General features: G+C 34.6%; 2 protein-coding genes across 2 annotated transcripts; one reads left to right on the top strand and one right to left on the bottom strand.

The window, feature by feature from the left end:
* Positions 1-1,283: 1,283 nt before the first annotated feature.
* LOC128155255 (kinase D-interacting substrate of 220 kDa B-like) lies at positions 1,284-18,575 on the bottom strand. Its single transcript, XM_052816871.1, has 23 exons — positions 18,496-18,575; positions 16,061-16,191; positions 14,468-14,566; positions 14,177-14,275; positions 13,190-13,288; positions 12,995-13,093; positions 12,754-12,852; positions 12,123-12,221; positions 11,866-11,964; positions 11,626-11,724; positions 11,341-11,439; positions 10,984-11,082; positions 10,462-10,639; positions 9,987-10,148; positions 9,334-9,513; positions 8,928-9,090; positions 8,400-8,548; positions 7,484-8,256; positions 6,328-6,529; positions 5,437-5,599; positions 4,927-5,114; positions 3,839-4,167; positions 1,284-3,663 (listed from the first exon to the last, which is right to left on the bottom strand). The coding sequence occupies exons 2-23, from the start codon at positions 16,169-16,171 to the stop codon at positions 2,839-2,841; spliced, it is 4,413 nt and encodes a 1,470-aa protein (XP_052672831.1). The 5' UTR covers positions 16,172-16,191; positions 18,496-18,575; the 3' UTR covers positions 1,284-2,838.
* Positions 18,576-18,608: 33 nt separating this feature from the next.
* On the top strand, positions 18,609-24,091 carry LOC128191430 (eukaryotic translation initiation factor 3 subunit A-like). Its single transcript, XM_052863483.1, has 3 exons — positions 18,609-18,697; positions 21,150-21,224; positions 22,893-24,091. The coding sequence occupies exons 1-3, from the start codon at positions 18,654-18,656 to the stop codon at positions 24,016-24,018; spliced, it is 1,245 nt and encodes a 414-aa protein (XP_052719443.1). The 5' UTR covers positions 18,609-18,653; the 3' UTR covers positions 24,019-24,091.

The following is a 24,091-nucleotide window of genomic DNA, read 5'->3' on the forward strand; positions in this document are numbered from 1 at the left end:
CTCATGCTATTCCCTTGACGGCGTCGTCCGATTAAGTTATTTGAAACAGGTCCTTACTTTTCCGTTTCACATCACCAAACTTGCTTGGGTTTTCTCACTGCATTCGCACTTACAGACTCGGATTCTGAATATATATCTAAAATTAATTTTAAGATGCTGAATGATGTTTAAGTTTTGGAAGCAGGCCGGTGCCATGTTATGGTCATACTAAGGCATATTTTTAAAAAAGTTATTACAGGTTCTATTTTTTTTTTATTATTCAAAAAAATCGACAGGTATAGGTTCTGCAAACGAACGCGTTTATTCCGTTTTTGGGAGTTGATTTTAATCAACTCTCCTATGCAGTTACTCTGACAAACCGAAAGTGAAACAGTGTTTGGACCAAAGCACAAATCATCGCCGCTGACAAGAATTAGTTCTTGAGAATAATTGATAAATCCGAAATATTGTATGCTAAAGCATTGTTTTTCAAGGAAACATATTTATAAATACCTTGAAAATAGTCAGATTTTAAATGCTACGAACAATTTAGATATTTCTTGTAGTTGTATATATTCTTACGCCAAAGTTCAATATAGTCTCATACGTTCAACTCGACGCTCGGCTGTCTAAGTAAATCTCCGACAAGCAGAGAGTCTCTATAAAAATAGCTCTTGCTTGTCGGAGATAAACGGCGAGAGCCGAGCGTTTGGTTGAACCAGACGAGAGTTCAATATTGCCTGGATCCATAAATTTTACAGAAATATTTCCATCACTGATACATAGTTTGATTGAATTTATTCTATCTTTAAATATTACTTAACATGATTCATATGGGGTTTTATCAACATTCTTGTGTCGAAAAGTCCGAAAATTCGTATTTTTAAAAATGTGCGTAATTCAAATACACATTAGAAATTACCTGTACTAACGTATCATATTGATTTTAAAATAAATAACCATCGATAAAATCAACTCCCGTCAGTTCTTCGGTACTTTGATTTTTCTTACCATTGGTATAATTTTTTCCAAGAATATTGTTAGCAAGATATGCTACTTAGATCTTCATGGGACTAAGCTAATCACACGAATATAGCAATGCATATTATGGGATATTCAGTGTTTATTTCATCTCAATCAGAATAAAAAAAATAACCATTATTATCCTTACTGACATACATAAATTTACTTTGATCTTCTGACAATCATACTTCCTTTACTAATCAATCAAAACTTTAAACCAGAGACATAAATAACTTATTTATGTTTCTGCTTTTAGCACTCTAATATATAAATACCAAAACTTTTGATTGAAAAGATTTATTGGTGAATACACAAAACCTAACATTACTCCACTGATCGATCACAGTTATCCTGATTAAATAAAATACATGTTTACATACCACAGTTCTGTGTGAAAGAACATAAGTCCGGTCGTTGCTCAGTTCTGTACAATCAGTTGTATCCATTATGACAAATAAAAGGATTAACTATACACTGTAAAAATGCACCAGCGATATAAATAGGCAACATATACTAGTATACCATTACTTTGCAACACAACTACTACCAGTAGTGCCATTTTACATACATGTAATGATTACAAAAGTGAACATCTACATCTTCTGTATTTTAATACATATCTACTGATTTTACTTAATATTGTATTACAGACTAGAAGAAAGACAGCAATCAAAATCCTCTTGGAAACAAATTAATCCAAGTATACAAGATTACATCTTAAGCATTAAATATCAGTATATACTAGGAATGGCAATCGATTGCAGAATTGCTAATCGTTTAAATGATATCTCGTGATGATTATTAAAAAAAAACCAAAAAACAAACAGTCATGAAATAGTTTTAGTGACCATGTTGCAATTTGCAGTCAGTTCGACTTCTCAAAAAAGTCTGTCCATCACATGTTGTATAAACCTCCGTTTGAAATGATTATCCTTTTGAATGTAGAACATGTTTTAGACAATTACTTTTTCTACGTAATAAATTGATGTCGTGTTTTAATATAATTTATAATGATTTATAAAAAGCTGAACAAAAAAGGCAGTGACATGTTGTTTTAACAGACATTATAATTAACACCTACAAATCAATTTTGCTCAAAAAGCTGAGCCCTGGGGTCCTAAGGGTCTTCAAATTATCTTGGATAAATAAAAGTTTCGAAAGACTAAAAATAAATCTTGTCTTGAAATTGCGTTAAAACATACATCATCTTTATTTTATATGACTAACCGATTACTAATTTTGTAACCGGTTACTATCGTTCCGACCGAGTAATCGGTTAACCAGTTAAAGATTGCCATACCTAGTATATACCAAAACATAGAGAGATAGAGAAAAAGCAATTACAAGTCATACCATACAATTAGTATTTCAGTTTTTTCCCTATTCTACATCAATAACACATCACTCTACCCTAAAGTTCCATGGAATTAGTGTGCAGTATCGAGAGGGTCCTGAAACAATCCAATTTTCATTGAAATGTGAATTACTGTCTTGCAGCTAAGATACACATACAGGTGCTTTATAGATTTCTGTACATCTAGTTGTGTCTTTGCAATACATGTATATATAAACAAACAAATCCATTTAACAAACAACAGTTAAAGTTACAAACTATCCAATAAAGAACGGGCCTCTTCACTATTATAGGTATTCTACCTTTAATTGCCCTTCCCGGAAACACACCTATTATGCTTCTCATTACAGGTTCCATGAGATTTTAGTAATAAAATCAACATAAATCATTGTCACATAATTATGCTTTGTTTTGAATTTAGAGTCAACTCCTTATACATGTAATAATGATTCAAAGATATTAACAAAGTACAATCAACATCACTAAACATGTTCCTCCTTTGAGTGATCTCCCCTGTGAAAAGTGACCATTGGAATCCCAGAACTAGCCCCTTCCCTTCCACTTCCTCTGGGGGAAGCATTTTCAGTCTCATCCAGATAAAACATGGCTGGCGGACTATCTGATTCTTCAGACTCATGCAACACTCCCAAGGATTCCTTGCGCCGGCTGTCGCTGAACTTCTGACTTCTTCCTCGCAGCAGGGGCTGGCTCTCTGTAGAGTTGATGCCATCATCCATGTCCTCCAGTGAACCCCCCTTGGTGTCCACGGAGAACGATACGTTTGGTTTGATTTGTTCCTCATCCTCCTCTTCCTCCGTGAAGCTTATCATGGCTTCCCTCAGCAGCCCTGTCTCAAACGCCACCTGTTGGTAGGCACTGTCAACACGGGTCATCCTGGGGGCTGGTAGATCTGCCTTCCCTGTCCTCGTGTAGGCTTCCTGACTTCTGTCTGCTCTGTCAAACTTCCCATCAGTGAACAGGCTGTTGGTCGATTCAAAAGGAGCATCTGTCTCATCTGTATTTTGATTGAAACCAGCCTCAAACTGGTTGACTTCCTCATTTTCTATCTCTTTCTGTCGAAGGCCAATGAGAACTGATTTAAACAGCTGCCAGTCTCCAAATTTCATGGCCAGCACCTCTCTGAGTTCGTCTATATCGCAGGTTGAGAGGACCAGGCCTCCGATGTTGTTGTCCATCATGCGGGTCTTGTAAGTGTTCACCTGCAGCGGGTTGATGCCTTTGATTTTCTCCATCAGGCTACATACCTCTGACACACTCATTGTGCTCAAAGCCTGGTCAGAGTAATCCTAAAATACACAATTGTTGACTCCTCATCAAGCACTATGTAACACGCATTTAAAAAAAAAATATGTTTATTGAACCTTTCTAAACAAAATAAACACAATAAAACCCCTTCAAACTTCAAATTACTGGTAAAAATTTTTTTACACACAATACAAAAAAATTTCAGCACAGAAATACCTGGATTGCAGATACTGGATCCACTCCCCGACTCTGTTTTGATGTTTTTTCCATCCCTGAAGACACTGCATTACCAGGCACATAAGGAGCTTCCATGTATCCTTGCTGATAATAGGGCATCATGTTGTAGGGCACCATGCCATGCATCCCTGCCATGTGATCCACTCTGTGGGGTGCAAACATAGAAGCTCCAGGGATATATGGGGGCTGAGCCATTCTCTGAGCTTCATGCCGCTTTGTTGGGGTGATGGGTACTCCCCCTGGAAGTGGGAAGTTCCTTGGACCCATGGGAAAATTCTGTGGTAGAGTGTCAATGTTTTTCTGCATCTCTGGGAAAGTAGAAATGAAATTTGAATAATTACCTAACCAATAGTAGGGTGGTCAATTTTGAAAAAAAAAATCAGATGTGACGTTAAAATTGAACATGTGTATCTCAAAGATGAAATATATTACATGTAGTACTAAGAGAATAGATAATTTGAACATTAAAATACTAAGAGTTTAGCAAACATATTAACATTACTGCCTCACACAGATGTCTAAGGCTTTGTCTCCCACCTAATGCTTTAATTCGAAAATCTACCGCTTTTATCCAAATCTGTATTGTTGATTTGATAGATAGCCATTTTTTTTAGTAACATTAGTCAGAAAATCTCATTAGCACGTAACTTGAATCAGACTTACAAACCCTTTTTAAGTCTGATGAACAATAAGATTAATTTAAGCATGTGTTTTACACTGAATGATAAAAGAAACCACTTCCAGTGATAACAATAGTTAAAGACATGTTTATATCTAGCTGCAGATCTGTAGCTCTCTGGTTGAAAAAATTCGGATAGACAAACCAGAGTATCCTGAATGACTAAATATGAATTTTAATCTTGGCCATAAAAGTTAACTTGGCAACACTGCATGATATGTAATAAGCATATAAACATCATTTTATGTTGAAAAAAATTTATGATTTTCTACTACTAGTTCTTATTTCTCTTATTAGTTAAACATTATATTGGCACTTCTAAAAAAAATCTATGCAAGCAAGTTTAACGCCAATTTAATTAATTTAATAACTTAAATATAACACAGACCTCTTATAAGTTTCCGAAGGTATGGATCAAGGTTGATGGTACAGGGCAAAAATTTGCGGAGATCCTTTATGTTCAGTGGAGTATTATTGCTCAGTTTGCTGGCCAGAAATGCCTCCATTTTACGTGGGTTTCTGTCAATTTCTAATAAAGGATCTACTTCCCTTGATACAGGAATTCTATCAGCAACTCTGGATAAAATGAAATATTGCGAAACCATTTTTATAAACAGCAAGAATCTCAAATATTGAAAAGTTAAATTTCTTAGTTTTTGTATTTGATTAATCTAAAACATTTATATACATTTGTGTGATGTGTAGTTTGTGTACACATAGGTATACAGGCAGCAGATATTGTATTAATCTTTGCAGTATTTTCAACTCCAAAAAAACTCACTACTGACAAGTGACATGAAATACAAAAGCATTAAATTATGAAGCAAACAAATTACGTTCAATATAAAATGTAGTGAGTTTTTATGCAATACTTAGTCTAGTACTTAGATACACTTACTTTTCATACAAAGATAATAGTGTTGTGCTATTGTCTAAAATCTCATTCTCCTCGAAGTGGATAATGACCCAGGAAACCCTGTACGGCCACTGCTCAATGATGTTGATCCAGGCCGCCAGGCGGTGCCAGTTAAAGTCAATATTGTAGGCACGCAGGAGCCGCCCTATAAAAAGAGTTATAAGACAAAAATTATTGTCATTTTCATTGACTGAAAGTACATCAAGTGCCATTCATCCCCTACTGATATCAACACAAAGCACTTGATATTGGTCCCTATAACCACATATCGCCTATAATGAAGTCCATAATTGTATAATATAAAAATTAAGACTGAGACATGTACATGTGTATGTTGCAGATACATTTTTCAGTCTATGAGTCTACAACTACCCACAGGCTGAATAAAGATATAAATAAATACAGTGGTTGTATCATTTTTGTTAGGCATCAATTTTTTGAAGATTTCATTGTAAAGCATATCAATGAATCTAACAGTTTGGGTAGGAAGGAAATAGACTTCAGCAGGTATTTCCTACCTACATACTGCTGCCTATTTCCCAACTGCAATATCTGTCTAATTCCTAGCATTGATTGCTGGCTCTTTCCTATCATATTCTGAATTTTATTTCTTAATGACAATTTCTGTCTATATAGCTAGTCCTACTTACAATTGCTGTCTAATTCCTACTGACTTTGCTGTCTTTTTCCTACTGAAAATTGTTAGATATTCTGCTGACAATTGCTATCTCCTACTGGTAATTGCTGTCTTTTTCCTCCTGACAATTGCTGTCTATTCCTGCTGACAATTGCTGTCTATTTCCTACATACAATTACTGTCTATCTCTTCAGCTGTTTCTGTGATATATCCATGTTATTATTACTGTCTCTTACCTGTGATTGCTACAATGTTCATCAGTCTTCTCATGCTGCGCGGGTTGACATCACTGAAGTAGTCCGTCTTGGTGACCGTATTCGTTAGATCCATGGACGATGTGTACGAGTGACTTACACTGGAATGTCGTCCCTGTCGCAACTTCTCCGAACTCTCACCCAGAGAGTATCCCGACACTACAGATTCCTGGTTCTGGTATGCCTACAACAAACATTTACCACCTTTTAAGAATCTAAATTTCAATAGTTACAAATTCATAATTCAGTATAAAACACAGCATGTCCTAATCTCATGTAAGAATACATAATACATTGTACATGTTCTGATAAACACATTGTGTAAGTTACAATGTAGAACACAACAGATTCAAGTTGATAAGACAAAATCTATAACAAATAAAGTGATAAATTAACTAATACAATGTACAGTGGAGCCTCAGTTATCCGGACGCTTTCGTTCCCAAGTGCAATCGTCCGGATAGGTGAAGCGTCCGGATATCTGAAATGTGTCTATTGTTGTCATGAATGATAATGTATTTGTATACAATAGCTCCCAGTGTTGATACTAGGTTTTTTGGCCTTTCATACCATAGAGCAACACATGCTAGAGTTGTCTGTTGATATGAACGTTTTACGATATAAAGAACTTTGCTTTATTTTATTATTTTGTCATGAAATATTAACATGACAATAATGATAACCGAATCTAGCTAAATTCTTTGTGTCTAAGTGTGAAATGTATGAGATACACTGTTGTTTACAATTTTCCAATTTTTGAAATTGATTTGGGAAGTCAGTGTGTTTATACAAGCTACTAATAAGGGTCTAACACGTAAAAAAGGTGTGAAACTTAATTGACAGGGGTAATCTTTTGTACTGAGCAGGGTATCATCAAAATTTACCGTCCGGTTAAATGAAGCAAGATTAGTAGTAAATCAGTGTTTTGTGGTAAAAACAGACCGTCCGGATCCGGAACGCGGAATTCCAGATAAATGAGACAAAATAAGGTATAAAAAATCTGTTCCCAAATAAAATCGTCCGTAAACTGAAGCGTCCGGTTATCTGGCGTCCGGATATCTGAGGCCCCACTGTATCATCTTAGTGAAATTCTGGAAACATTGTTTCTCTTTAACAGGGAAAAGGACCAGGAACTTACCCTTCTGGATTTGGATGGGGACTCCGGATTTCCCGACACCTCAAATGTTGAGGAGCTCTTAGCCATGTCTTGCTTTTTGATGGCCATGCCCTGGCTCTGTAGATAGAATGGCAGGTGGACCACGTTCCTCAGGTAATCATATCCATTCACGTTAGAGTCCTGGAATGCTGTTTTGATGTTACTCTCGATGCCCTTTATGATGATATGTGGATCAATGGCCAGCAGAGTTATAAAGGGAGTGTCCTCATCGGAGAAGAGAGCCTTGATGATGTCAAGAACCTGCAGGACTTTGTCCTGCTCGCAACTGTCGAGACCGTCCACAATGACCACCAGTCGCGTCTGGCTGTCCGTAAACTTATCCATGAAGGTCACCATCTTGGCCATCAGATCCACCTCGTACTTCAAGATGTGCATCAAACCATCCACCCTAATCTTGTCCACTCTGTCTGCAGCTTTCATAATGCGTCTTCTCTGTGAAGAAAGCAAGGCAAGGATGGCCTGCCCCCAGGTATAGATGTTACCTATTATTGCTAACCCGACAATGATAGCGATGGTAAAGAGGACGCCAAACAATGCAGGGTACTCTTCCACCTGGTTGTGTGAGACAGACACTGTTGTTGTATTGGTGTTGATCGGATCATCATAGGTGAACTGTTTGAAGACAAAGTGGGAGACCAGGAGGAAAATTCCTATCTCCAGTGCCAGGAAAACCAGGTAAACGATCACAAAGTAGGGAACACAGCACAGAGTCTTAAACCGCCCAGTGTACGGCTCTGGAAAACAAACGCATTAAGTAAAGAGAGGTCAAACACTGAAATATTCATGCAATAAAAATCAAGGCTGCAACAGAGATAATCACTATTTAAATCTTGTTAAGCTTTCTTTTACTGATTAAGCTATATTTGATGCGTCTTACTGTCGGGGTGAGGTTTGAACACACGGAAGAGGCGGGCCACAACTGACCCATACTCCCGTTCCAGCGCCTCCCCCAAGGTTCCTATCATTGCTGCTAGTGCCTTCTCTCCTCCAACACTTGTAAGCTTTGTGCCCTCAGAGAACAGGAACCTGGTATATACAAAATATTAAGCAAATTAAATCCAGATTTGCTATTCTCATGGGAAAGACATCTGTGACTTAACAGGAAGTTGAGTTCAAATTTGTTCAAAAATGAATCCCACTATATGGCATGCATAAACAAAAAGTGAGTTAAAATTTAATCCATCTGTGATGAAAAGTCGCTGAAAGATGAATCCCACCACCTTAACAAAGTTTGTTAAAATTTCAAGCATCAGTGATTAATAGTTGCAGAGAACGATGTCACAAACTTGTTAAACAGTACACCCCACATTCCTTGGAGTGAGGGTAAATAAGCTGAAGCACTGGGATCTCCTACAACACTAACAAGATAGAGGATATATTTTACTTGGACTTAGTGTAGACTTACTTGACAGTGGGTTCCATGTATTTGGAGGATGCCGACATATGTTTGGAGTTGATGAAAAGCACCTGTAACAAAGAAGTGGTCACCTGTAGCTTCCTTCCCAGCAGCAGACTCAGTCGGTTAGCATACTTCAGGTGGTAGCGATGACACAACAGGTGCAAAACTCCTAAAATGTTACAGAAATCAAAGTTCTGTTCTCATACGCATCAAATACATCATGGTTCTTTATAAATGTGTTAAAAAAATGAAACTTCATTCACCATTTACGAAAAATTGTAGTATATGTATATTGTCAGAAACTAATATCCCATTTCCTAAACGTAACATTAAATCTGTATGTTTATTTTTAATCAGAATAGAAAATAGCATTCTACAAACTTAGTTGCACTCTTTCTCTGTTGATATTTACCCAAGGATGCATAATTCACGGGGAAGAGTCCCAGCCCCACCCCTAGGCCAACTTCCCACCCCACAGTCATGGCCAGAGTGAGACCCACAATGTTGTTCAGCAGTAGGAGAATGATAAACAACGTCCAGCAGAAAGTGAAGTGTTCCTCCTTGTTGGCTCGTGTAAACATTTTCATCTCCTCTGTAACACACAGAATCATCAGCATGATCGATGAACAAAATACACAGTCTAAATTCTATTTATTCCTGATATACAATTTAATATAATTTAATTACATAAAATATGTAAAAATGCATGTGCCCAATTCTTGTTTCATATAATGACACTAAAGTAATTATTTCCAAAGCAACAAACATGTGTGTTTCCACCACTTTGTTTTTCTAAGCTGACACACAAAAATATATCATATGCTGTATACAGGAAAATATTTGCCCCCGTTTTATTTTTGCCCCTTTCGCCCTCGTTGACAGCGAGCGAATTCAAGACTGGGCGAATTCCTATGTTTCAAACAATATTCTTTATATAAAACTTTGTTTGGGCGAATTCAAGACGAGGCGAAACCACTTGCAAGTAAAAAAAGAGCTAAAATAACACGGTGCGAAAATAACCCTGTATACAGTACCCTTAAATAGTTGGAGCAAAGGACAACTTACTCTGAAGTTTGCTAAGGAGGAAGGACTTGCCACTCCCCCACTTGGCGTACAGCCCCACAGTGATGGGTGTGTTCAGAGAGGGCTCACTCAGAATGTCCGCCAGGGCACTGCTGTACACCTCATAACCCAGCAAGTTCTCCCCATCATTGGCATTCAAGTTCCCTGACAAAGGATAAAATGCATTAAAAGTTTGTCACTAAAGTAAGATTGACAAATAAATTTCAGAGACTACTTAAAAAAAAAAAAAAATAATATAAAAAATAATTAATACAGACCAGATTAATGTCTATTTACTGCAAAATTTCTCCTGATGTTTACAAATCAGAGAATAATCAGATACAAGAGAACGGATCCTCAACAAACATAAATTATCAATATTATTAGTTATCTTATATTGCACTACTTATTTTCTCTTTAAAAAAAAACTTATTAAATCATATCCTAGTTAGTCTGTTACAAGATCTTGTCCACTCACTGTGACCAAATATCTGGGTGAGGATCCCTTTCTGGTGGTAGGCGTCGATGTTGTAGGGGGTCTCTCCGGCCTTGTTGGGTCTGTACAGCAGACGACTGTTTCTAGGGTTACGCAGAAGCAGCTCTGTGATTCGCTTGCTTCTGGCCCTCAGTGAAATGTGGAGGGCAGTGTCACCTCTCTGAAATCAAAAGCATAACATCCCAATACATAATTGTATGTATCTAGTCCAAGTGTACGATAATTCAAAGGAGTACTATGGTCAATCATTAATATTTGTGGTGGATAAATTTTTACAGATTTTGTGGTTACCTGCACTTAACAATTAACCTATTGTACGTTCTCAACAAATTATGTTTGATCTATACTTCATAAGAATAGATATTTGAAATTACATCCCTTGAACCTGTAAAAATCTAGTAATCAAGGAAAAAATTGTCCCCCAAAAATTTAAATGATTCCGCACTATATCCTGTAAGGTACTGATGTAATAGCACTGTGTACCGACACAAAATGGCCACTGACCTTGTCTACAGCCCCGACCCTGGCTCCTTTGTCCAGCAGCAACCTGACACACTGCTCATTGCGACTTCTGACAGCTCTCAGCAGGGCGGTGTCTTCATCCTACAGGGTAGAAACAAGCAGATCTTAATCCGATATAAAATGACAGATGGAAATCACTAAAAATAGAACTTCAGTCAAATTACAAATCATATAAAGAGGACAATTCAATCAAGTTCCACTTCATGTTTATAAAGAGAATTTAAACTTTACATTTCAATTTTCTCTTTTGATTATCCTGAACAATTAAATGTATTGCATTCATATCGTAACATACTCAAAGACTAGTTGTTATCCTCATAAAATTGTAGTGTAACAAACCTTGTTAGCTATCTCCAGGTCTGGATCATTACTCAGCAGCAGTTTACAGATTTCCACATAGCCTTTCTCTACAGCCCAGTACAAAGCTGTTTTACCTTCCTGCACAAATGAAATATTTAGTGTAAAAATAGCAAAATAGCACATCTACATATATAAAAGAAAGCAACAGATTTACTAATATCTAATAATGTTCGTTTTATTTTTCTAAAAAAGAAAACCAACACTATATTAAAATTTATTTTCAATTATATTCAGCTTGATATAAAGGTAGTATTTTGCACTTACAGCACCAATTTCATCCACATCAGCATACTTATCAATCAATGCTCGAACAACTTCAATATGGCCGCCTTTTACTGCATGTATCAGGATAGTGTCCCCTGCCTGTGATGAGAACAGTTAATGAACTAATCAAAACGACATGATTAAGATCATTCCAGTATAGCTGTAAAAATTACTCTTGTTTAATGGGAAAAAAATACAAATGAAAGTTTTAAAGGAATTAGTGAGGCAAGAGATATGCACCCTGTCTTTGATGTTGACATAGGCCCCTTTGGAGAGCAGGTCATGGGCTATTTCATTGTAGCCTTCCTTGGCTGCTATTGTCAATGAGGTGAAACCATCCTGTGAAAATGAAAATATTTACTATTATTCTGCATTGTCATTTACATTGAAAATTTACTTGGTCTTAAAGGCTTTGTTAGATGATACCAGAACAATATATCAACAAGTTCCATTTTTCACTTGATTTGATTGTCCATAGATATGGTATTTCTGTGTACCTTGTCGACAGCGTTGACATTGGGGTCGTAGTCTAACAGCTGATGCACCACCTCAGTGAACCCACCCCGTGCCGCCACCAACAGAGCTGTCCAAGAATTCTGCAAGGATGGAAAATTTTGGAAATGTTGGAAAAATAGTTAAACATTGAGATTCATCATATTTTTGGCTTTTTGTGTTTTGTTATCAACTTTTCCTTCAGTTTTCAATAAAAGGTACATGAATAGTAGGTTTTTGTACATTAAATTAATATCCTCTAAATGGGTCTAATGTTCATTTCCGTACAATCGAAGACCTCTGACTCGACAGTTCTTATCCAAAGGCATTAACTGAATACAAACGGGAAAGTTCTTTCAGTTTCATTTAAAAATTCAAATGGAAAAGAGGAACACTTTTTCAATCAATTTCAAAGAAAAGTATTCAAAATTTTCTGCAGACCACAGAGATGACTAGATGTACAGGTATTACCTAGATGTACAGGTATTACCTAGATGTACAGGTATTACCTAGATGTACAGGCATTACCTAGATGTACAGGTGTTACTAACCATTCCCACCACACACAGAGATGACTAGATGTACAGGTATTACCTAGATGTACAGGTATTACCTAATTGTACAGGTATTACTAACCATTCCCACCACATCGGTGTTTGCCCCTTCAGTCAGCAGAGATTCCACAATCTCCAGGTATCCCTTTCTGCAGGCCCAAATCAAAGGTGTTGTACCATACTGTAACACAAATCAAAACTTGGTCATATATTTACAACATTGGAAACAATTACAATACCAAGCGACTACACAACTATAAACCTGTACAGTCACATGGATTAACAAAAGCAGTGCTCTCTGCTGTTTAGCCCTATCTGTTTACTTTATCTGGAGTGTTGACTTTGGCCCCCTTCTGTATCAGGATCTTGACTACATCAGTGTGTCCACGACCAGCAGCCCAGGCCAAACATGTCATGTTCATCTGAAAAAAGAGTATCACCAATGTACAGGTCCACAAAAAAGAGGAAATTATTCTCATCAATATCATTAGTACATGTATGTATAGTCAAGTAGATACCTCCGCTTTGATGTTGCAGTTAGCTCCCCTCTCCAGGAGTTCCTGGACCACCAGATATCTCCCTTTGTAGGATGCCCACATCAGGGCTGTCCAGCTACACTGTAATACACAAGACATTTTATCCTCTTAATATGTTTCCTACAAGTTCTTACAACTATTTTTTATTAATACAATGTAAATTAATGTGAATTAGCAACTGTGAACTGTTTACTGTATACAGGGAAATATTTGCCCCCATTTTATTTTGCACCTTTCGCCCTCATTGTTAACGGGTGAATTCAAGACTGGGCGAATTCCGATGTCTTCAATTAATTTTCTTTAAACACAGCTGTGTCTGGGCGAATTCAAGATGGGGCGAAACTGTTTGCAAGTGTAGAGGACCGAAAATTACACGGGGCGAAAATGACCCTGTATACAGTTTTTATTTGCTATTTATTCAATCAAACAATGTTCAATGAAGCACATGCAAAAGTATATGCAATACCATTAAATTGATAAAGTTAGTGGGTCATAATTGAAATCTTTCTATGACAGAGGCAAAGAGCGATATAAAAGTGGTTGAGCCCCCCCCCCAGGTTATGATAAGCTTGTCTCTAAATCCAGCATGAGGAATAAAACATTCATGCAATAAAAATATCTGTCTGTTTCTAATGACAAATGTTTTTTTTTTTTTAAACATTGTTACATCATCTACTGTAAGACTACCATGAAAACAGAGTAAATCATTATTATGAGGCAGGGTAAAATTCCACAGAGGAGACAAGATTCACAGTCAGGGACAAGGCTTTGTAATCAGATACGCAATGCAATTACATCATGGATTAGCACATTTCATCATTTTCTAAATTACAGCAGATGATGTTTCTTTACATTTTACAGCAGCATCGTAATACACAAAGACAAAAAAATCTTGCACTGCTGTCTCACAGGATAAACTGATCTCACACAAGTGATATAATTGAGTTTATCAATACATGTATTTCATACCAGATCTTTGTGCTCAATGTCTGCCCCTCTCTCCAACAGCTCAATGACAATTTCAAGGTGCCCCTCCTTAGCACTGTAGAGCAAGGCACTCCAGTTATCCTAAAGAAAAAATACAGCAACTACATAACTACTCAAAGAATGAATCTTTTTTTTTAATATATAGTAACTATAGTTACCTATACCTAGTATACAAACTCTCTCTCTCTCTCTCTCTCTCTCTCTCTCTCTCTCTCTCTCCAAGCATTAAGAAATTTTACATGACAATACAAATGTTTCCTGTCCGAGACATACCATGTCCACTGCATTAGGGTCCACATGGGCCTCCAAGAGTTCCCGGACAATGTTGAGTTCTCCAAATTCACAGGCCAACATCAGGAACGTCTGGCCATTCTGTGTAAATTGATGTTAAAATGACATCATTATCAATCTGTCCTTTTAATAAAAAAGAAGTGATTTCAACAAAATCAAAGTGTAATTTGATTAAATTACACTTTCAGAATCAATGAGTCATATATCTTTTCACAATTACTGTGATAAATCAGGAGTGTGTGCTAATGATATACATTAGACAGGTTCAATGTTGATATTTTGTTTGTGGTCATTACATAAGTCAGTCTTGTTTTTACATCTCATAGACTAATATGTCGAGGAGTCTACTGTCCAGTTTTGTTTGTCAGACAGATATTATGACAGAGAATCCTGACATGATATTCCGTCACTGTGTTAGATATTCCGCATGCTTTTCTATCAGGATATCATACATTCTGACATGCTATTCTAGTGTCATTGTGTCAGATATTCCAAAATGCTTTTATGGATTTGATTTTAATCAACTCTCCTATGAAGGCACTGGCAAACCGAAAGTGAAGCAGTGTTTGGACCTAAGCACAAATCATTACCACTGAGAAGACTTAGTACTTTGACAAATTTGATGTGATGTATACAGAAGAATTTTTTCTAAGGAAACTTATTTATAGATATCTTGAAAATAGTCAGATTTCAAAAACCACAAACAAATTAGAAATTTTTGGTAGTCGTATGTATTTCTACAACAGAGTTAATTACAATATAGTACAGGAGCAATTCTATCTTTTTTATTCGATGGCATCGTGATAACATCAATTTTCCCGCAGTAATGTCGTTTAAAATTGAATCTCATTGGTTAATGCATTAAGTGTTGACCAATAAGACTTCGGCTTTTGTGGGTTTTTTATAATTTGGAACATTTTTGGTGTCTTGTTTGTAGGTTTTGAACGGAACGATATGTTCTGGAATTTTTTACCAAGAAAATGCATGTGTATTTCTAAATTTATTTCGTCCTTTGGGATGCACATTTAATGAAATCACGTGTCCTAAGCAAAATTTGTGCGTATTTTACATAGGAAGCATGCCAAATGAATCAATGAATTGATTCTATCTTTAAACGTTACACAACATGATTCATATAAGGTTATCTCAGAATTCTTTATGGAAAAGCCCAAACATTCACATAAGAAAAAAATGTGTGTAACATATTTGAAATATAGTAAGAAACTACTTGCCTTGAGAAATTACATATTGTTGATTTTAAAATAAAAATAAATCAATAAAATCAACACCTGTCAGTACTTCAAATCTCTGATTTATCAGGATATCAGATATTAAGACATGCCTTGCATGTTGTCCTGGCACAAATTAAGATATTGATGCAAACCATTTTGTCGGGGTGTCAGAAACTCCAACATGTCACATATTCTCAGCTAGAGTATCTGTTATTTTGTTAGATTGTCAATGTATTAGATATTCTGATATGTCATTCTGTCAAATATTATGAAATCCCTTTCAGTCACTGTGTCAAATATAAAATCTGATTAAATCCTAATTGTGGTAAGTATATAGACTTACACTGTCCCGCTCTTCCAGATTGATGTTCCCACTCTCCAAGAGACCTATCGTTCCAGTCAGGTCTCCTTTTCTGATGGCCTCCCATAACATCTGTGTCTTAAAGGTCCCCATGGTGAATCTTTATACACTCACTAAAACCAGAGACATAAATAACAGTGATTGGCAACTCTGCCATTAGCATGTTTTGTTGTTGAAAAATGGTACGGGACCAACTACATTTTAGTAAACTGAGATAATGATCTTAAACCAAAAGTATATTGTTTTAATGAAAACTGTGCATAGGTTTTAGACATTTTTGAAACAAAAATTTGAAAAATAAGATTAATATATAGAAAATATATTGGCCAGCTATAAAACATAGGCGAATTCTCGGATGACAGGTAGCCAACTGCCTCCTAAAACTCCTCTTTTAATATTGTTTATATGACATAAACTCATGAAAATATAATATTTTAAATGTTTTGGTAATAGGTTTTAGCTGTTTATATTTCGATATAATTGTTTATTAGAAAGATAGACAGATTTAAACTGGGAACACTTTACAATAGGGACCACAACATTTCGATCAGTTGTCAATCTCTGTTATTTATGTCTCTGCTAAAATGCTCTCTTCATCTATCAGATAAAAGTGATGGGTGATTAAAAAATCAAATTAAAAAAAAACCTGAAGAATTTGAAATCTGTAAAGAAGCACGTACATCGATTTACCAATGACAACCATATTTTTTAATTGTATGTTGTAATCAAATCTTACCCCACTTCTATTAGGGTACTACTAAACAGAGAACTCTAGAGAACTTTAAAAAACTCTAGAGAACTCTGGGGATTTTTTCATATTTAAAGTATGTAGAACCTATTTTTGCATTTTATATGATAAAAAAGTTGTATTTTAGTCGAAATATATATTAAAAATATTTGGATTTAAGTAAATATTAATTATTTCACACAAAACATCAAGTTGGGGGAGACTAAATTATTCAAAGGAACTCGATCCCGAGCAGTTTACAGTCCATTAAAATTACTCTTTTTAAAATTCTTTCAACATTTAATATAATTCTTATTATGGATTTTATTTAAGGTTAATTATATTTTATAATTTGTAGCGTTAGTGTCTTTATTCTTTGTTTGTGATTTGTTATGATTTTAATTAAGATACTGACTTTTTGCTTGTCGTCAACTTCAAATCTTGATACTTTTACGGCTGAGTGTAATAAAACAACTCTTCTCCATGAATATGCATTTATAAATGGACAATCGAAAGAATATCCAAGATCCACTATGACACTAGAATTTGTAAATATTAATTAAGTGATATAAAGGCTTTAAAAATAGTGCATAGATTGCCTTTTCCTTACAGAAGAAATTAAAGGGGCATGTTCACGATTGTGGTCAAATTCTATATTTCTGTTTTAATTATTTACAATATGCTTTAGGAATACATTTTTAATGATCAAATGAAATTTAAGAGTCATTCGTTAACAGTAAAAAGAAAGATACATTTTTTCTTTACAATGATAATAACGTACGTAAGTTGTTATATTTATAACAACAGAATATGATCATTGAAATGTGATAGCTTAATATATATTAAGTTGTGTTTTTACGTGCATTATTATGCCAATGGCTTGAGGTAACCTGTATATAGAAACAATGTCTAAATGACATTAGATCGGGGTCGGAGTTTGACGATCACGCCGAATAGATTTCCTTCAGGAATTTGTCTTTAATTAGTTTAAAATCAACTTTAATGAGATAATGTATGTAGAATAACATGTTACTGAACAGATACGTGCATAATAAAGCATTTATTAGCCCTTCTAAATGAAAAAATCCCAGAGTTCTCTAGGGTTCTCTAGAGTTCTTTAGAGTTCTCTGTTTAGTAGGACCGCTTCTATTATAAATGTTTTGCTTTTATTTTTATAATATGTATACATGGGTTAAAAAAAAAGAAACATTACTTTTATTAGTGAAGAGTTTTATTGTTAAAGTTAGCTCCTATTACAAGAAGTTCTCTCTTTCTTTTATTTTCAGCAAATTTCTTCAACCAGATAATTATTAACATAGAGAGTGAGAATCAAAGCAGAACGAAATTCTTGGGAATTTTTCATCCAAAAGTGAATGCCTACTGCAGTATAGCTTGGACACCATTCTAAAGAAACCTATTAGGCCTATTAGCATTCCTTGTTTACAAAGCTGTCTTGAAAATTCATAAGTAAGGGAACCTTAACAGATGCAGTCCAATTAATCTATAATTGTGTCGATAACTGCTGGTTAAACAAATAACAGTTATATCTAGCCAAGCGCAGGAAATATGTCTTTCAGTATCAGCTGACAATATATTGCCCAAGTATAACGTTATATGATAAAGGTTTACTCTCTGTCGTTGACAAAAATTGTATTTATTTTTTAAAACTGACATGAAAAGTTAAACATACCTGAATTTGTCGACCAGAAGGCCTAATAGGCCTAAAGTGTCAATAAACTATGTCTGATCTTCTCCCTTCTTCGCTTTATTACGCATGCGTAACACTTACTTTCACTTTCGATTTAAACTTTCACTTTCTCTGAACCTCGTGAAGAATACTTTGATATTATGATTATGGCAGCTCCTTCTCTTACAGATGAAGATTTAGAACAGTAAGATATAGATTTTCATAATAGCATTATAAACTTGCTCCTTAGCATTTCTAGCCTATTTATTTTAATCAGGATCTCCCCTGAAGTGGCTATCATCAGCTGTATGATCACTGATCATATATATCATGAACACAGAACAGCTGATGAAGGTTGCACTGACTAACATGGCTTATAGTTATGTACTGTTTTATTACGAACAATTTTGCCCGTGTTTTGCAAAGTTTCATTTTTAACCTACCCAACTCATATACAGAGTTACATATGGCACCCTATTCTCTTTTGAGAAGTGGACAGGCATAGCCTACATCCACGTAGGCTATGCCTGTCCACTTCTCAAAAGAGAATAATGGCACCCCAAATTCACAAAAATGAGCTAATCATTTCACAGTCGATAAACTATAGGTTTAACGGTTGTAAACTATAGTTTATGGATAGAAAACTACAGTTAATGACGATAATCTATATTTCACATCTGTAGACCATAGTTAACGCGATCATCTATGTCTCAGAGGTGTTAATTAAACTATAATTTTAAACACCATGAACACTGAAAACAACCATTTGCGATTGCAAAACATAGTTTATCTGATAAATAAAATTTCACAGTTGTGAAACTATGATTAACTACTCTAAACTATGGTTATTGAATTTAAATTATAATTTACAGATGTAAATCTATATTTATCAGCAAAATCTATCGTTAATGTATATTTGTATACAGATAAACTGAGATTATCCATGTTATCATTCATTAACTATAGTTTACAACTGTTAAATTATATAGTTTTACAGATAAAAACTATGGTTAATGGATTGTTAATTATAGTTTACAAATCATTAATTATAGTTTACGAACTGTAAACTATAGTTAACAATAAACTAGCTGTTGTTAAATATAGTGTAGCCTACGTAAACTACATGTATAATTAACTGTCGATAAACATAGTTTATCATCTGTGAAACTTTAATTGACACCGTTATTCTATATTTCACATCTGTAAACCATAGTTTATGGGTTCATCTATGTTTCAGAAGTGTAAAACTATATAATTAATTTGAAGTTTTGATGATTATCTTGCTGAGATTAAGTTACCGGTATACACAGCACTGTTAAGGCTGACTTTGAAAATATTAGCGGATTTAAACGTTCATAAAATGATGCATCTATTACAAAATATTTATGTAAAGTTATATTATCATGATATAAATGTGATATTAAATGAAACAATATAGTAAATGCTACTTTGTATGACACTTAGTGTGGTCCCCTGAATTGGCAGTCACGTTATGTGTTAATAATTCTACCGAATGGAGGTCATAAACAAATTTCAATATTACAAGAACATACCCTTATTTGAATTAAAAATTTAAATGATGATTAAATTCTGCTCTTCTGGTAGATTCTGAAAAGTGCTTCTGCTTTGCATAGAGTTCATCCTTTATTAGAATATACATCGAGGAAATGAGCTCCGGTTAGAATTTATATGACCTTTGCTTAATATTTTACGTATTTATTAATTCATTCTAGTATAGATTTCATCAAAGCAGCAGCACTTTTTAATAAATTAAACATTTTCTTAATTTATATCCAAAAAATCGTAATGATCTGTTAAGTGTATGCCCTTGTAAAAAGCGGATTTAGATAGGCTTCCCAATGTCAAACACATCGAACTTGTACATTAAACACACATCAAGAATAGAAATAATACAGTGGCTCTAAAAAATAATCACATGTCGAATCAAAACAAACATAATAGATAGAATTTAATGGTATAATAATTGTTTTAAGATCACATGCTCTGTTCATTTATAAAATGCATTTTTCCATGTAAAAAAATCAATTGATCCGCCTCTCTCTTATACACAAAATACATGTATGCGTCGAAATTTACAGTATGACGTCACATCGACAAGTGCACCTCGAAATAACTGTCAGTTATTTATATTTATCGTTGTTGGACAGATTTGACTGCAATATTGCACATATAGGTAATTTTTAATGTAGTTGAATGTTTTTGTAACCATAACAATTGGAAATCACTTTATTTATTAGCATTTTTGACGACTTGTTGTTTTGTATGATGTCATAGTTATCATTTCCCATACTTTTTGGCAGGGCGACCACAAAGTAAATCTTAACAGTGCTGTATATGCAATTTGAATTGGAGTTATTGAAATTGTAATGTAAAAACAGGGTAAACTGTTAAATTACAGAAACAAGACTTGTGCATATGCTGCTTGCTTATTCACCCCATCAACAATATATTGGAGGTTACCGGTACATAAACCCTATTAACAAATATACTTACACTAACACCAACTTGCCGCCATTGCATATATCATTAAATGTTAAATCAGTTTTCTTTGTCTTTAAATTCTATTTGTCTATTTTATAATTTTAGAAAAGAATATGAATGAAAAATTATCCATTATTTATTAATCATTACCTTAGATTGGCCATGGATGAAATCTTAAAAGAAACCAAAAGGAATTCAGAAAGAGCAAAAGAGTTTGGTTCTCTTGGGTGGTAAGTGACATTTATGTTAACCTCTAGTGGTGAAAAAGTCAACATATCAGTGTCATTTACCTCAATTTAAATTTTTAAGCTAAATAAAATTAATCAAAGTCATATTTTATCCCCATAAGTTGTACATATTGTGAACTAATGATGAGATTGACAAATTAAGGTTTAAACTTTCTGCTGGTAAATAAGATGTTGTCACAGCATTTTTATACTTCTGACCCAACCCTAGCTTCATAGCATAAAATCATTGCTCCTTCAAGATCCATGCATTTTAATTTGTGCAACATTTACTTATTGCATCACATTCTTATATTTTTATCAAAAGGTCAACAATTTCCTGCATCAAGTCAACTTACCATCTTTGTATGTAATTTAAAATGCTTGCACCTATAATGGCTATTGCACAACTGGAAATCAATCTCTTTTGATTGCTATACATAATAGGTAACTATGCATGTGATCGATTAGCAGGCTTGAGGGATTGTAGGCTTAAAGCATTATGAACTGTATATTTTAGAATTTTATTTTGCTGCAAAAGCCTTCTAGTATGATAATGCTGCATGTAACTTAAACTTTTATAATAAATAAGATTTGGAAAAAATCATTAATTTTTGTCAGAAGAAAGATTTCTCTTCTAAGGAATATATAGCAGATCAATTTTTTGTACAGGACGACAATAATTCAAATTTGCTTCAATTTAGGCTTCTAAACGGCTTTTTCCACAAAAATAAGGCTAGCAGAAATTTAAGAACCATTATGATGGTACTTTTGTCATTTTATAAAGTAAATAACATTTTCATAACAAAAAATTTTAGCATTAAAACTGCAGCTCATATTGCTTTAAGTTTGTTTGAATCATGCTCCCCAGGGGTAGGGTGGGTCCACAATGGGGGTTAAATTTTAAATAGGAATCTATTATAGGGAAAATCTTGAAAAATCTTTTTCTCCAAAACCATGAATATTTGGCCAGAAGAAGTTCATGGCCACAATGAGGGGTTAAATCTTTACCTAGAAATTTGTTAGGGAAAATCATTAAAATCTTCTTCTCAAAAACCATTTTCCCAGTAAAATTGAAACTTATGTGGAACATTTTATTAAACAAGATTTTGCTAGGTAAGTTGAATCATATATAGAAGCAATAATTATTTCTCCGGTAGTGTGATGTCAAATTTGTTTAAATCATTGTCCCTGGAGTTAAGGTGGGGGCTACAATGCCACAATTTTTACATGGAATACACGTATGTAGAGAAAAATCTTTCAAAATCATAATCTTTAATAATGGGGACTCAATGTTAAAAAATGTACATAAGAACCCCCCCCCCAAAAAAAAAACCAAAAAACCAAAACAAAACAAAAAAAACCCATCATAATTGTACAAATATTTTAGTATTTTATAAATTAAAGCTGTTTGGATCACAGTTATGTAAGTTTCCTATTATTGCTCAGGTAAGCAATGTTGCCCCAAGACCTCTTTTTTTTTTACATTACTTCAGAATTTGGAATATCACAATAAATAAAAACCTAGATATTTAGATACATTAATCTTGACATGATATTCAGTTATGGTCAGGTTCAACAAATCTACTACATGTGTATTATAAATTATCTGTACATTTTATATACCGGTAAGTCATTTATTTCTTAACAGTATCAACTTGATTCTCTTTAAAGGCAAAACCCTAGAAAGACTGCCAACAAGAGATTTTTAAGCAACATGTTGGTCAGCACATTGCACAATCCTCTCCAGAGGAACAGTCATACTGCTGGATCAGAGAGAGGGAGGCATGACAGACACCTTGATTCTGACAGATTGGGGAGTCACAGGGACCAGAAATATTCTCAGGGAGAGAGGAAGGACAGCTCATCAGAGTCCGACAGGAAAAAACATCAGAGTCCGCAGGATTTTGAGAGGAGCCAAAAAATTGAGAGGCATGAGAAAACAAGGGAAAATTTTCATCATAGAGCGAGGCGTTCCTCAGAATCTCCAGAGTATTTAAATAAAGGTAAAGAACTAGGTAGACAAAATGAAAGAAAAAATGGTAGTAAGAGAAATTATTCTTCTGACCGAAAGTCTTATCGGGATGAAAGCCAAAGGAGTTATCCTAAAGTAAGGAAAGGTGATGAAGGAAGTAGAGATCATAGAGAAAAGTCATGGCTTCATGGGGAAGGGCCTCCCCGTGACCTCAGAGATGTATACCACAAGGATTACATGGAGTACACACAGAATTATAAGAAACACATGAATTACTTTGAAAAAATGGAGGAGAAGGAACTGCATCAAAAACATTCAAGGTCATATCAGTCTGAAGAAAGAGAGACATGTTTGTACAAATCTAAGGAGAAAAGGCACTCACCAGAAAGTAGAATGCACCAAAAATCTAAGAAATCTAAGAAGAAAAGAAGAAAGATATCTAGTGAAAGTGATGACAACCCAAGTAGTGATTTCCCAGGATTTGGAGGAAAATGTCATGAAAAAGATACCTCAATCTTGAAGAGCAAGGGAAAACCAAGAAACAAAAGAAAAAAGTCTAATGAAAAACTTCATAAATCTGCAAAGAAGAAAATGAAATCTGCAAAAAAATTTGTAGATTCAAGTCCAAAGGAGGGTGTAAATCTGGGTGAGAAGCTGGAAAGTGACAGTTCAGTAGAAAGTGATGAGGGATTAAAGATGGACTACTCTGATTTGTCTAACATTACAGAGACATTTTCAAAAGGAAAAAAGTCAAAACACAAAAAGCACAAGGATAAAAAGAGAAAAAAAAATACTGAGGAAAAAATATGTTCACTTGTAACTTGATTAATTTATTAATACACATGTCATTGAATGGATTACATGGTTTTTATTTGTTTTTTCCTAATTAAATTTAAAC

Source organism: Crassostrea angulata, chromosome 7 (assembly GCF_025612915.1).
Source record: "Crassostrea angulata isolate pt1a10 chromosome 7, ASM2561291v2, whole genome shotgun sequence".
Taxonomy (NCBI): Eukaryota; Metazoa; Mollusca; class Bivalvia; order Ostreida; family Ostreidae; genus Magallana; species Magallana angulata.

Coding starts and splice junctions, on each gene's coding strand:
- LOC128191430 (XM_052863483.1), top strand. CDS start 18,654: ATGATTATGGCAGCTCCTTCTCTTACAGATGAAGATTTAGAACA. Junction 18,698..21,149: donor ACAGATGAAGATTTAGAACA/GTAAGATATAGA, acceptor TCATTACCTTAG/ATTGGCCATGGATGAAATCT. Junction 21,225..22,892: donor GAGTTTGGTTCTCTTGGGTG/GTAAGTGACATT, acceptor TTCTCTTTAAAG/GCAAAACCCTAGAAAGACTG.
- LOC128155255 (XM_052816871.1), bottom strand. CDS start 16,171: ATGGGGACCTTTAAGACACAGATGTTATGGGAGGCCATCAGAAAAGGA. Junction 13,094..13,189: donor ACTGCAACATCAAAGCGGAG/GTATCTACTTGA, acceptor CTCTTTTTTCAG/ATGAACATGACATGTTTGGC. Junction 6,530..7,483: donor CCCCATCCAAATCCAGAAGG/GTAAGTTCCTGG, acceptor TGTTTGTTGTAG/GCATACCAGAACCAGGAATC.